The sequence below is a fragment of the Genypterus blacodes genome, unplaced genomic scaffold (assembly GCF_046128005.1).
Source record: "Genypterus blacodes isolate CSIRO-AG114 ecotype Tasmania unplaced genomic scaffold, CSIRO-AGI_Gbla_v1 ptg000133l_1, whole genome shotgun sequence".
Classification (NCBI taxonomy): Eukaryota; Metazoa; Chordata; class Actinopteri; order Ophidiiformes; family Ophidiidae; genus Genypterus; species Genypterus blacodes.
The window spans coordinates 7607431-7621287 of NW_027466935.1; the positions used below are offsets into that span (position 1 = coordinate 7607431).

The 13857-nt window shown below is 43.0% G+C and overlaps 4 protein-coding genes across 5 annotated transcripts; 2 read left to right on the forward strand and 2 right to left on the reverse strand.

Moving 5' to 3' along the window:
- The first annotated feature begins 255 nt into the window (after positions 1 to 255).
- rhof (ras homolog family member F) lies at positions 256 to 3620 on the forward strand. Its single transcript, XM_076163860.1, has 5 exons — positions 256 to 720; positions 920 to 1007; positions 1965 to 2074; positions 2382 to 2516; positions 2604 to 3620. Exons 1-5 carry the CDS (start codon positions 586 to 588, stop codon positions 2766 to 2768), a joined length of 633 nt encoding a protein of 210 aa, XP_076019975.1. The 5' UTR covers positions 256 to 585; the 3' UTR covers positions 2769 to 3620.
- On the reverse strand, positions 3397 to 8516 carry tmem120b (transmembrane protein 120B). Its single transcript, XM_076163858.1, has 12 exons — positions 8315 to 8516; positions 7418 to 7536; positions 6958 to 7074; positions 6791 to 6850; positions 6608 to 6703; positions 6431 to 6520; positions 6252 to 6317; positions 6090 to 6151; positions 5578 to 5670; positions 5308 to 5372; positions 5155 to 5223; positions 3397 to 4918 (listed from the first exon to the last, which is right to left on the reverse strand). Exons 1-12 carry the CDS (start codon positions 8375 to 8377, stop codon positions 4802 to 4804), a joined length of 1017 nt encoding a protein of 338 aa, XP_076019973.1. The 5' UTR covers positions 8378 to 8516; the 3' UTR covers positions 3397 to 4801.
- Positions 8517 to 9215: 699 nt separating this feature from the next.
- Positions 9216 to 11579, forward strand: morn3 (MORN repeat containing 3). 2 transcript variants are annotated; one of them, XM_076163497.1, is made up of 6 exons: positions 9216 to 9411; positions 9612 to 9782; positions 9863 to 10020; positions 10129 to 10288; positions 10378 to 10574; positions 11182 to 11579. In XM_076163497.1, exons 2-6 carry the CDS (start codon positions 9638 to 9640, stop codon positions 11269 to 11271), a joined length of 750 nt encoding a protein of 249 aa, XP_076019612.1. In that variant the 5' UTR covers positions 9216 to 9411; positions 9612 to 9637; the 3' UTR covers positions 11272 to 11579. The 2 variants fall into 2 exon arrangements, with proteins under 2 accessions (XP_076019612.1, XP_076019613.1); XM_076163498.1 differs by having other exon boundaries at positions 10390 to 10574.
- Positions 11580 to 11954: 375 nt separating this feature from the next.
- Positions 11955 to 13189, reverse strand: orai1b (ORAI calcium release-activated calcium modulator 1b). Its single transcript, XM_076163499.1, has 2 exons — positions 12886 to 13189; positions 11955 to 12776 (listed from the first exon to the last, which is right to left on the reverse strand). The coding sequence occupies exons 1-2, from the start codon at positions 12997 to 12999 to the stop codon at positions 12219 to 12221; spliced, it is 672 nt and encodes a 223-aa protein (XP_076019614.1). The 5' UTR covers positions 13000 to 13189; the 3' UTR covers positions 11955 to 12218.
- Between the last annotated feature and the right edge of the window lie 668 nt (positions 13190 to 13857).

The following is a 13857-nucleotide window of genomic DNA, read 5'->3' on the forward strand; positions in this document are numbered from 1 at the left end:
TAAAATGGTGGGATTACTTTATATCCTCATTACAAGCTTAGATGAACCATGTGCACATACAGTATATTACTGTCTTCTATTCGCTGTACATGCATGACTTCACAGAGGGAGTTATAGAAATCTTTCATTAGTGATAGTTTATGTTAACGGCATACGATTATAACACACACACACACATCTCCCCATAGAGGCAGAGCTTCAGATTGAGAACCCCGCCCAGAACGCGAAACAGGCCAGCATGCATTAGAGGAAGTGCTGTGGGAGCAGCCAGACCCGACCTGTTTCACATCAGCCTGTTGTAGCTGTGACACAGAGATGCTTTCAGTGACGATAGGACAACAGAGAAGTGTCTGGGGTCAACTGGAACAATCTCGAATGTGACAGGAACAGGAAGCGGTGAACAAAATGAGTTACCTTCTGAAACATGAGGCTCTTCTGTTCCTCTAGCTTGACACTGCCTGTAAATCATCTCGGCCTTCGCCAAAGTTAATTTATCAGGCTTTGTCATGCGTTTAATGTAAGTCTGGGGGGAGTAACTTTCGGCCCTGTTCTTCTCTGGAAATTGTCGGATTATCCTGAGGCGAAATGACACAACAGTGTCCCGGGACTGCTAATGGTACCATCAAAAAGAGAGAAGAACTGAAGATTGTGATTGTAGGAGATGGAGGCTGTGGGAAAACGTCTCTCCTGATGGTTTATGCCAAAGGTGATTTTCCAGAGGTAAGAGTAACTTCAGCTTCATGTACTGCAATTTACACAGAAAAAAAAATACTGCACGTGTCACTGTATGAAACCTGAATTTTATACTGAGAAACATTGGAGCAGCGATATCATTTTATGTGGAAATGTAACACAATTTATCATCAACTTTATCATAACTTCAAATTAACGTTTTTTCTGTTTTGTGTGTCCAAAACAGAAATATGCCCCGTCAGTGTTTGAAAAATATGTCACCACCATCTCTATGGGCCGAAAGGAGATCCAGCTCAACCTGTATGATACAGCCGGTGAGATGGCACACAGTGAACATCAGTGATTCAGTCTGGAGCCTCAGGACTTCAATTTGCTCAGTGGAGTGTGAACATTCTGATTAAAAGTACACAGCACAAGTCAAAGGTGAACGCCGATGTAATCATGGGGGGGGAAATGGTGCTCTGTCGCAGAGGCCGTAGAGATCGCCGAGACCACCGTGATCGTCGAGGCCATCTCTCTCTCTCTCTCTCTCTCTCTCTCTCCTCATCTCATTTTTCTGACATAGCTCCACGCAAACCACCGCAGCACTTCCGTCAGAGGAAGTGGTAAAGGTTGTCGTGAAGAGGAATGCCATGGTCACAGGCAGAGCATCGCTGCGTTTTTGGACTTGTTTGCGTGTTATTAAAAAGCAGTAATGGAATCAATTTGAAGACTGTGCTGCGATGAAACAAAAAGTTAAATATCCGTGTGTAGGGGGATTTGATACCTCAGGTCAGTGAGGTACTAACTGATGATGGTACTACTTACATTTATTTACATTGCAACAGACATAATATAGGCAAATTATTTCTAAATTCCACTTAATCTGTTATCATTCTCTCCCTCTGCACTGTCCAATATTAGTTCAGGGCTGATATTATGATACAACACAACTTTCTTGATGTTTCCTGTAGGCCATGATCGCCACCACGTCAACACGTTCTGCATTTAAGTGAGGCATTTACGCTCAAGGGCCTTTATGTGAACTGGAGCCATTTTATTCTACCCAAAAGCGTAGTACTCTTGAGTTTAGCCGCTTATCTTGTGCACAATTGCAGCAAGGCGCTTCACTTCAGCAGAAAAGGAAGCTGAAGTCAGGATGTGGTTTCTTACGTCTACACCAACAGAGCAACGTTTGTCTCTATGTTCCGGCTGGTGCATTCAGATTGGTGAGAAAACTGATCCTGACATTGATATGACTTGTCATGTTCCTCTGCTTTTATTTCCTTTAGGACAGGATGACTATGATCGACTTCGCCCTCTGTCATACCAAGACGCTGATCTGGTTTTAGTCTGCTTTGATGTGACAAACCCCACCAGTTTTGAGAATGTGGCGATCAAGGTAATGGCTGCTGCAGTGTATTGACTCTGTGCCACGCTGGTACAGAGAAACAACAAGTCCCACAGCTTCGCTCCAGTTTCGGGTTTGTGGCTCAGCTTTGTGTTTATTTTGATTAATGATTGTTGGAGGCTGGAATGCAGGTGTTGGCTGTAATCTTTAACATATGATTAACTAATCTGACAAAGTCTGTGCGCGAACTTTGACCCCCTGCAGGCAACGGCTCTTCAAAAGTGTGCTTGGACTCTGATTAATGAGAAAAGTTGTTGTTTAAAAGAACAAACTCTTAAATATGTACTTTTGTACCCAGTGGCACCCTGAGGTGAGGCATTTCTGTCGGGACACTCCGGTTATCCTGATTGGCTGTAAGACTGACCTCAGGAAGGACAAAGAGTGCGCCAGGAAGTTAAAGGCTCTGAATCTGGCTCCTGTCACTTACACGCAGGTACAAGGAGATGTCTGCACTGTCACAAGTAGAACTTAAGTTGGAAGTTCTTGGTCGTTCTCTCACGTAATGTATGGTTCTTCACAGGGTGAGGAGACTCAACAGCTGATGAAGGCAGATCTCTACCTCGAGTGTTCGGCCAAGCACCAAGAGAACGTGGAGGACATTTTCAGAGAGGCCACCAAAACCGCTTTAGCAGCAATCCGTAAACGAAGAAACAATAGGAGGAAAAAGACGTGTGAGGTTTTGTGAGGCTGATAGGAGGACAGAGACTCATCCAGAGAACAGATATATGGCAGCAATTGCACGACCGCAGGTACAGAAAAACGCTGCTCCTGCCTCCTTCATCAACACATGCTGCTTTACAGTTAGTAGAGCCTGTGGTGGTGATGCAACAGGAAAGACTTCCGATATTTTGCAATTGCAATGAGCCGCGTGTCTTCATCATGAAGATCTTTTACTTTTTAGTTACATCAACAAGGTGCCTCCTGCAAATGCATGTTGGGTCAGAGATATAAATTGTTAATATTTTTTATATACGTGTATATTTTTTAAGACAAAGCTTTGCACTGTTTGCAGATATTTTATTAATATAACAGAGGAATCGTTCTTTTGTTACTCTATCTGTCTGATATTAGCGAGATGTTCAATAAATCAGGATCATTGAGGCTTTAATCGCCCCCAGCATTTAGTTGTGCCAACTTGAAGGAGGTCTCTTATATTTACCAACAGCGCCCACTAGTGTTTAAATTTACGAATGTGTCTTAATGGCTTTGGACTGACTGTCAGAGGAGCATTGAAGGGACAGCAGATGGTAAAACTCAAGTGTTGTGCACAATAACCACACACACAAGTATCCATCATCTAAATTAGGCTTCTATTTTATTTTTTTTAACAACTATAATACACAGAATGAGAATGAATCAGCTGTCATGTTACAGATCACATTCAGGCACCAATTACAGTCTTGAGAGGAACATTTGAACATCAGCTACATTATACAAATGAGGAAATGAAGTTGTATTGTTTGCATCGCGGCAACGTTTTGATCTGCAACTTCACACGCTTCAACTTCCCCAATAAAAGTGAACGACATAAATAATACTGTTTGTCTTCAGGAGCGTGGGGATTGCATTGTGGGGGGAAACGAGGCGGTGGTAACAGTTACTGGTCTTTGGATTGGATGAACCAACGAACGGGGAAGGTTTTCAGGCCGTGACAGGCTGCATGGAGAATAAGGCAACAGAGACCTGACGCCGTACACAACCAGAGAAACACAGACATGAGCTGATATACGTGTTTAATTATAGACTGGAATGATATTTAAAAGAATCATAATCCCAGCCTATTTTTAAGCATCAATTTGAATAATAGTGTTACAGTACCAGCAGCAATAGCAGCACAATAAACATTTTTTTAAATTCACATACGTTTGGAGGTACCAGTGTGTGGATTTCATGTCAGTACAGTAATCACACATCCAGGTCTTTGTGGTAAAATACTTCATAAACTAGGAAGCCAGTTAAACCAGCAACACCTGGACCATGTGAAGGAGTTAATCAACTTTAGTTTAAACATATTAAATAGGAACACGATGCAGCACGTTTCTTTATCCGTGTTAATGCTCAATTTCATGGCTTTTGTTGTTGAATTTGTGGACCGACATCATAAAAAGGAAAAAACTGAGCAGCACTCAAAAATAGCACAATAGAGGGAGTTACTGTAAGATCTACACATGAAAGATGAGAAAACCCAATAAAGGGGGCTGTAACATGTTTAAATGTCCAGTTTGATCGTTTCTACTTCACAGAAGTATATGAAGTATCTACATGACAGACAGCAGGCAGCCTTCAAAAAAGCAAACACGCTGTTCTGTGGGTGGATGCTACCTACGGCGCCCTCTCCTGGTCGGATATGATTTGAACAAAGGCTCTCTAACCAATTCATGCTCGGACACAAACGTAAAACCCCCCACCCCTCCCCCCAAAATGAGACACATTCTTTCCATTGACACTTGGTATAAAGGATCGGACGCTTCCAGTGGTTTTCGCCCCTCAGGTTACAAAAACTGTGCAGCAAAAAGCAAAAAGCAAAGAGCACTGTTTGCCTGCGACCCAGTGCCGCTGCAGTCGTCAAAGCCTGAGGGGATCGGTGGTCTCAGCTCGGGTCTCTGGGGCGGATTCCCCCCCGTCGTTGGTCTGTCGAGCGATTTGTGCGTTTTTTGTTTTGCTTCACACTTACTGGCCGTTAAAAGAAGTTCCCATCTGTCTGTTTCAAGTTTGTTCTCAGTCCATCTTCTGCACCTTTTCCCGGTTTTTCTGAAATTTCTGGCGGACGACTTTCAACGTGGTGAGGAAGTTTCCCAGGAACAAGACGAGAAACGTCAGTGCCAGCATGAACACCTGGAAGAGGAGAAGGTCACGTGTTGGAACTGAAAGTATACAGCCAAAATTTAACACCAGACATCACAGAAATCCAACTATGTAATGTGTATTCCATCATGTACTCTGAACACAGGCCCATATGTGTGTGTGTGGACAGGAACGATGCACAAATGGTTTCTAATCACCGCCTCTGTGTCTGAAACTACTGTGACATCACCCAACTTCCGTTTTATTCCCGTATCCGCCATCCTCACCTGCCATTCTTTGCAGTCCTCATGTCCTGCTAAGCGAAACAGGGTCCCTGAGTTGTACAGCTGCCAAAACTGTGGAGGAAAGGCAGAGACACACACGCTGTCATAATAACTCTGCTCCTCTTCGCAAGGAAAGAAGTGCATGTTTCAACTTACATGGCCGAAAAAGAGGAAAGGCAACAGGAAAGTGAGACCTCGCCACATCCAGGACTGGAATCCCTCTGCAGAGACACAGAAGAAGAAGAACTCGGGGGGTTAAATCAGGCAGAACAACAGAAGGTTGCCAGAGTCAACCGCCGGACGCCTTTGACATCTGTCACAGCTGTCTTCACCTTTCGCCTATTTCCTTAGACGCGCTGTCACAGATGGTCTCGAGAGGTCCGAGCGGATTGAAATGAATGCGGCCGAAAATAGAACACAACTAACCCACAGTGAGATCCAGCTGATTCCTCTCGCCCAGAGCTCGCAGCCTGTATAAGCAGCCGCTCTGGTAGTAATACTGGAGGAACTGAACAAAGCCTGCAGGGACACAAAAACACATCAATTACAGAACAGCTGCTTTCATAGAAATGTCACTGACACGGTCACAGATATGTGACCGTGTGCTGGAATTCTTCTCTAGGCCAAAACTGCTGCCATGACTCATGCTACAATCTGTCTTCATTCAGGCCCAAACATGCTCCTATGTCATCATGGTGCCTTCATGGTTCACCCTTGTGCTCTGGTGTTCAGTATCCTTTTGCTTTTTACTGACATGAAGCAAAAAGGTCAGGAACATATGAACATGGTTGAAAAGGTCATTCCAACTGTTATGTAACAAACGTTGATCCCGCCCTTGACCTTCTCGTCTTATCGCAGCAACGGCCCTGTGTGTTTGTTTCACACCGTGTCCATTAGCTCCACTATTCCCCCCCACTAACCACGTGAGCAAATCTTACTTTGATAGATGGAGAAAGCGAGGAACTGGCTTCTGAACTTCTGATACATGGGACCCTCTGGCCTGTGAGAGACGCAAGTAGACATAACAAACCCAATGTACACTTTCTATATATTCGTCCAAAAAGGTTGATGTGTCATTTCGGAAATCTGTGGAGCCTCACCAGGTAAGCATGACGCCTGACAGGAAGGTGGACACGTAATGGTGCGACACCCACCAGCCTTTAATCCTGAAGACCCCATCCGACATAAAGAGACACAGAAACAACAAAACGTCTTCAAAACTATTTTCAGATGTTCTGTTCTCAGTGACATCATCGCAAACACGGGACGTGACCGTTACCGGGAGCCGTTGCTCATGAGGATGCTTTCTCTTATGGTCAGTGTGCAGTAATACCACACCAGCAAGAAGTTGAAGATCTCATCTGTGACACTGAACGAGAAAGACAAAAGACAGATGGAGACATATTTTCAGATTTTGCTAGAACACGACGATGACGAGGAGGAAAATTCAACTCACCGGCAGTTGAGGAAGAAGAGGCAGGTTATGGCTCCGAACATCAGGATAATGGTCATGTAAAGCTTGAACTTCTCGTACTCGTCTTTGTACGCAAACCTGTGCGGATAAACGGAAACGTTGGTCAAAACGAAAGAGACGCATGCGACTTCAGAAAGCAGAACGAGTTGAGGAAGGATCTCTCACTTGGCCTGGTTGCTTAGCAGCGTCACGTTCACGTTCCCCAGGACCAAACTCAGGTAGAGCCTGACAGAGAGACACAAGGAGACACAAGGAGACACAAGGTCACTACGTGTGTTGCAATTGGAAACGTTCACTTGGCACGAATTCCGACATTAAAAAGCGGCATTCACCCGTTCTTCTTTGGCAAATATGCTTCCATGTCAAAGAAGACGTTTTCTTTCTCTTTGATTTGCGTCCGGATGTCCGATATCAGATCTAACTCTTTGTCGTCGCTCCCTTTTGCACACCTGTGGAAGAAGAAGAAGACAGAAAGGGATCAGAACCTTTAGTTTTTCTGGTATACATGTATGAAAGTGACACAGAGAGTAACAAACCAAAGAAACACAGACTATTGATTGATCCTTCGGTGTTGATTACCAACAAAAATAACCAATCCTTGTATTATTGTTACATTTGTTATGATAGGCAGCTTGTTTATATGAAGGTAAGAATGGGAATTTGGTTCGAAAGGATCACTATTTAAATCCTAACCGTCTTTATTTGGTTGTTTAAAGTTCTTCCTGACTTGTGAGTAATCGACTCTGTCAATAACATTGATCACTTTGATGGATCAGGTCTGTGGACACTTACTTGGCCAAACTGCGTCTCAGATCTCTGAGGCATTTTCTCTGTTTGCTGATTGCGTTGCTGCATGTGGACTGGAGCGTCGTCAGCTCCTCCAGCTTCTGCCTGTAAACTTTATGAGTTTCCTAGTGAGCGAGCAAACAGACAGGAAGAAGAAGAAGAAGAGGAGAAGAAGATCAGATCAGATTCTAAATCACTACTAACACCGTTTTGCACCACAACGTGTCACTTTCTCTCCCTGGATAATGAGACTACAATGATGATAATGATGACAGCCACCTTCATCATCATCATCATCATCATCTCCTCATTCATTCTCTATGGAGCAGCTCCAGATTTGAGATTTTTAATGGCATTGCAGCTCCACTTCTCACTCTGACACACACACACACACACACACACACACACAGAGAGAGAGACAGACACAGAGAGAGAGACACAGACAGTCAATAGACTTTCCCGTCATCTGATCGACCCTCTCCTGATGTCACCTCATGCTAAGCTAGTGAGCTAACGTGAGCGAGCCGGTTGCTGTGGTGATGACGATGCGTTTATTCAGCCACAGTGATGTTAGCGTGCGAGCAAAATCGCGTTTTCCGCTTTAAAAAGTAACTTTTGCAGCATCCGGGTCACGCAGGTCACTAGTATAAGCACGCAGTGTGTTGTTAGCATGCTACCAACGCTAGCTTAGCACACACAGATGCTCAAAGGTGATCGAAGTGAGAAGACGATCGCAGATGTTAAAGGATCAGAGATGGAGATCGATGACACAAGGGTCCGTCTGTCTGCCTGTCTCTCTGTCTCTCCGTCTGTTTCTGCTGCGAGGACCATCATCTACGAGTGCCTCCACGACCCGGACCGTGGAAGATTGAGCCCCCGGCGCCTGTGACGTGATTGTGTTACCTGTAGTTGTTGGTATTCCTGCTCGACCTCCTCCCATTCCGTCTGGAGTCTCGGCGTGAACATGTCGGTCCAGAAGATGAGGAAGTTCACGGCTCCGAATGTGTCCCCGCAGGTCCGCCTCACTGTCACTCACACACACTCACACTCACACACTCACACACACACGCTCACTCTGGAGCCTCTGCCAGCGAGCACAGCGCATGCGCAGTACTCACTACGGAACCGACACTCCGGCCGCTCTTGAATGTAACTACACATTTTTAACAGCGAAGATTTGGAATAAAGGATGAGTCTTACGTCCATTTGTGCATTCGTTTATTACTGGAAACGGAAATTGCGCAAAATAATAATAATAATTTAAATGATTATGATAATGGAAACGGACACTTAATTGTCTTTAATAATTTTTCCAAGTAATTTTATTAATTATAATATAATGATACAAATACTACTACTACAACTAATATTAATGATAATAACATTTTAAATTCATGAATATCATCAGCAGAGGCATTATCTTAATCTAAATCCTTTTGTCTGCATGATACCGATGATTTACATTATAATTTCAAGAAGTGTTTTTCAATTTAAATTTTCTTTAATTCAATATTTTCCTTCGACATTTACTTTCACACTGTTAAATGCTACACTTGTGTTTTGTTTTTGGATAATCTTCGCAATGTATGTGTTTATTTGGTTTTTGTCTCATTGATGTTCCTTGTTTAATAGGTTACGTCACGGTGATCGGAAGTTTACGTAGACATAGCTCACCTGTAGATAATCAACAAATTAATAAATTTTCGTATGTCTTCGTTGTGTGTCTCAAACACACGTTTGCTCTATTTTCTAAACTAACTAATTAATAACTTAACGTTTCAATTGTTTCAGGAAACAGCGACAGCAACAGTTGCTAGGATACCAAGAACGTTTACAGTTTGTCCTTACTGACAGCGCCTCGCTAAGACCTGATCTGCTTCTAACATGTTTTTTCTCAGGTAACTTGCTGAACTACACGACTAATTGAACATTAATCCTCTTAAGTACGTTGCCAATGTGACACTGCTTTGCCTGGAGAGAGAGTTTACATTCCTAAATTGGTGAGTATAATATGCTCATACTAGTATCTAATAGTATCTCATGTCTAGTATCTAGTTAGCTCATTTAAATACAATTTAATTACAAACTTACCTGGTTTTAACATTCTCAGCAAAATACTTCATATATGAGGTTAATGTTCATATGTTCAAATGTTGACTGCTATTGTGATTCCTGGATGTAATGTTTGTTTATGTTTTAGGTTGTTTGTCAAATCAAGAGCAAGTCATGCCGTTTTTTAAGACACCTCCAAAAAGTCGACCTTTGTCCAAACAGTGGGAGATAAAAGCTCAGAAATGTGGTCTGAGGAACACAATTTACTCTGTGAACGGAAATGAATATATAGGAGAGTGGCTGGACAGCAAGAAGCACGGTGAGATATTGACCAGCACATGGAATTGGCTATTGGCGCATCAGCTTGTTTATTGATTGATTGTTTATTGGTTTATCAAGGGATTGGAACTCAAACTTGGAAGAAGAACGGTTGCATTTATGAAGGAGAGTGGAAATCTGGGAAACCTGATGGATATGGGCTCTGCAGTGTGTTACTGCCAGAAACCAACAAGCACATGAGGAAGTACTGTGGTGAATGGAAAGATGGCAAAAAACATGTAGGTATCTCACACATGCACACTTGAATGCAGCACGTTAACATTCTGTCATATATGGTGCATCTTATGTATGTTTATGTGTGTCTGTGTGTGTGGGGGTCTCTTTAGGGATATGGAACACACTTCTACAAGGACTCTGCTGTTTATGAGGGGGAGTGGAGTGAAGGTCTTCGGAGTGGATATGGCCGGATGCTTTACAGTAATGGAGACGTTTACGAGGGCGAGTGGATGACGGATGAGAGTCACGGGCAGGGCGTCATTCAACTGGGTGAGCTTATGGCTTTATGTCTATATTTATCTAAAACATATTATAGTTTGGTGAATGAATAGAGTGAGCTTTAGGTAATGACTTCCCAGCTTGTGTCAAAGCAAATGGAAACTGGTACGACGGCACCTGGAAGGATGGGAAGAAGAACGGTACAGGGAAGTTCTGCTACGCGAGCAGAGGTCAGCTTTACGAAGGCGTTTGGGTGAACGGAATAGCAAAATGTGGAGCTCTCTCCGATTTTGGAAGGGACGAGGCACCAACACCTTCAAAGTACCCATTTCCAAAGGTATGCATTCTACTGAAGCTGCACACATTTGACCTTTTAATACTTTATAATGGAAAAGCATATATAAGGTAATTGTTAGCTGACTTTTGTGAGGGTTAGTTTTTGTGAGTTTCTCTTTGCACTTTGCACTGCAGCTTGCTGAGTCGCCTTTTTCTTCTGCATGATGCAAATGGTTTATCTTTGGAAATAAATGGAGCTCGTTTTCTGCTTTAGAGCTGCTCGCCAACGTGTTCTCATATGAGTGTATTCTGGGGTTGCGAGGGTGGTTGTATTCATTTCAAGGGTTTAGGGTTAGAGTTAGGGTTTTGATCATTAATGATGTCATTATGGGCGGTGCTAGGCTGGTTCCTTTCATGCCTTCTAGTGCTGTAAGGTAATGCAAATAAAAAAACAAAACTGCTAATTTCATTTGACTGAAATGAAAAGCAACCTATGTAAATCCAGGATGTCTGAACTCATTTGGAGGCGACTGTAGGACACGAACAAACGACAAACAAACATTATCTATCTATTATAGTTCTTAAGATTCTGCCCACACTTATATGCAACAAATGTTCATAAACAACACCAATGTGAACTAATATATGAATATATCATTTGTTTCCAGGTTCATCTGCTGGATGCAGAGTTAGTTTTAAAAGAAGCCCAAGTTAAAGCACAAACCTTGATCAGTGTTGATGAAGGGGATGAATTGTAGATCGACCCGACACCAAAACTTCGTGGAATAACACGGATACTATAAGCATGCTAATTTTATGACTTTGTTTGTATAAAGGTGTATTTTCCCACAATAATTCTACCATGTAAACATGTAATTCTATTGTACATTTTCCTAGTTTATGGCTGTGATTCCAATAAACAGCGATGAGAATGTGTGCAATCCCTCTCTCCAATTTGAGACGATGTACTACAAATACACTTAAATTGATAAAAATACAACAACGTGGGTATTATAAGGCAGGTAAGAATAGAAACTCTCCCACCAGACAGCTGCACCATGCTGAGACTACAGAAACAGTACGCCACCTACTGTAGAAAACCCAGAAGCCCAAGCACAAACTTTGATCATTGTTGATGAAAGAGATGAATCACAGGCACATTTCCACACTTACAAATGTACTTTATCAGTAATATCACAACTTTTCCTAAACATTACACCCCTTGGTAAAAAAAGTATATGTTTTCATTAACACCACAGGTTGTACAAACATAGTGTACTCCAGTTTTGGCACTTGTTCAGTCAGACAACGCAAACAGCAGGCATTACACAAGGTTTAGCAAAAGTATAGAGCCAAAAATGAGGAAACGTTAAATAGTTGATTAACACAAAACTTAAGAGTAGTAACAAACAATCACAGTTTCCTTTTTGGCTACTAACAATGAAGTGATAAATACATCCAGCAGGCATTAGACAGGATTCTATGTTTTCTGTCAAGGACCGGGGTTACTGTCAAACCCTTCAGATTTTAAAATCTCATGCATTACAGCAGATTTGTGAGTTCACAGTACATTAAATGTGTTTTTTTTCACAACTACAACTCTTCAAAACCTTCACAAGGAGGTGAGATGTCTTCATTCCAGTAAAAAAAAGAAAAAAAAAGACAGATGCCAGTTATAAGCAGAGTCCCGCTAGAGACGAGTACTTTAAGGGAAATCTGAACTTGGAGACTGTAACATGGATGAATCCCCCCTGTGGTCCATCTCGTTCTGTAGTCTGGTCAGATTGGACAGTTCCTCCAGCTCCTGAAACTGTCTGTCAGTCTTGTGGCTGACCAAGGAGCGGTAAAAGTGCACGGCAAAGATGATGAAGATTAAACCAAAAGGGACCATGATGGAGGTGGAGGTAATAGCAGCAGCCACGCCGGCGGAAACAGTGCGGTTGTCGTGCTTGGGGGGCTTCACGGGCAGAAACTTGACCCAGCAGAGCAAAACCACCTCGGCCAGGAAGAGCAATGTGCCGATGACGGTGGAGAAAGCCCAGGCCAGCTCGATGTGCCGGTGCATCCGCTCGTGGGGAGACTCCTTCACTGAGTTGAGGTTGTGGACGTTGCTCACCGCCTCTATGTTGGGCAGGATGCAGGTGCTGACCATCAGGGCGAAGAGGTGGACGGCCACCAACACAGTGGTGCAGGCGCTGAAGGCGATGAGGAGGGCGGGATGGTACGGATAGGTGGTGTCCAGCTGCACTTCCACCATTGCAACCTGGTACAGAAAGAAGGACGACATGGGGGTCAGCAACAAGTAAACAAAACTTTCTGTGCACGTAAACACGGGCTACGGGAAGAGGGAGGTGGATTTGACTTTACTTTACCATAGCAAAGCCGGAAAGCAGAGCCGATGTCCGGCTAGACGCCTTGAGTTTAGCCCGGCTCAAGTAGAGCTTCCTCCAGGACAGGGCTTGCAGTGAGTGCTCGTCCAGGCTCATGTTTGCGCTTCGGGTAGAAACAGTGACGTAGTTAGCTCGCTGTTGCTAATGCGGAACACGGCAGAGAAGCGGCGTTCATGAACATGACACCCGTCCGGCCGCACTTTGAGACACTCCGCCGCACCAGCTGACAAACACGAACCAGCGATTTCTCCTCCCGCGTGTGACCGACTAACGTCTGCACATTACATTACCCACAAGGCTGTGCGCGGCTCAGAGCGGACGTCCGTTCCTGCGTGCACACACATACACACACACGGGAGAGGGGGGGCGGGTAGTTACTATTTATTTTTATTATTTTGTTCGTTTGTTTGTCAGAATTGATGTTTTTTAAACGGTAATAATGTAATATAATTATGTAATAATAAATGTAATAACAGTTTGTGCTCGTGACTCAGATCACAACCTGTTACAAAAGGAAAATACAGTGTTAGTGTTACAAACCGTTTGAGGATGTGAAAGTCTTAAGCTGTTAAATTAAACGACTGGGTATTTCTTTACGTGTGATTTGGACCTTTCAAGATTGTGCATTTTATCACTTAATTTTACACCTACATGACTTTACACTTACACAGTTCGACCCTGTGGAATAACAATAATCTGCGAGTCAAAATCAAATAAACTGACAAACACTTTATTAATCACTTTATTATTATTATTTAAAGGAGCCATTTTCTTCAAAAGCCAAACAAAACCTCCAATTAAAATTCTAATTTGGACAGAATCTTAAATCTCAAAACCAGAGTAGTCTACTTATAAATGTAATAATAAATGGACAATGTCTCTCCCTTACCCATACACGTGTGGTCAAAGAAGCATGTTTTGTCTATGTCCCTTTTATTTTTACACATACAGTTT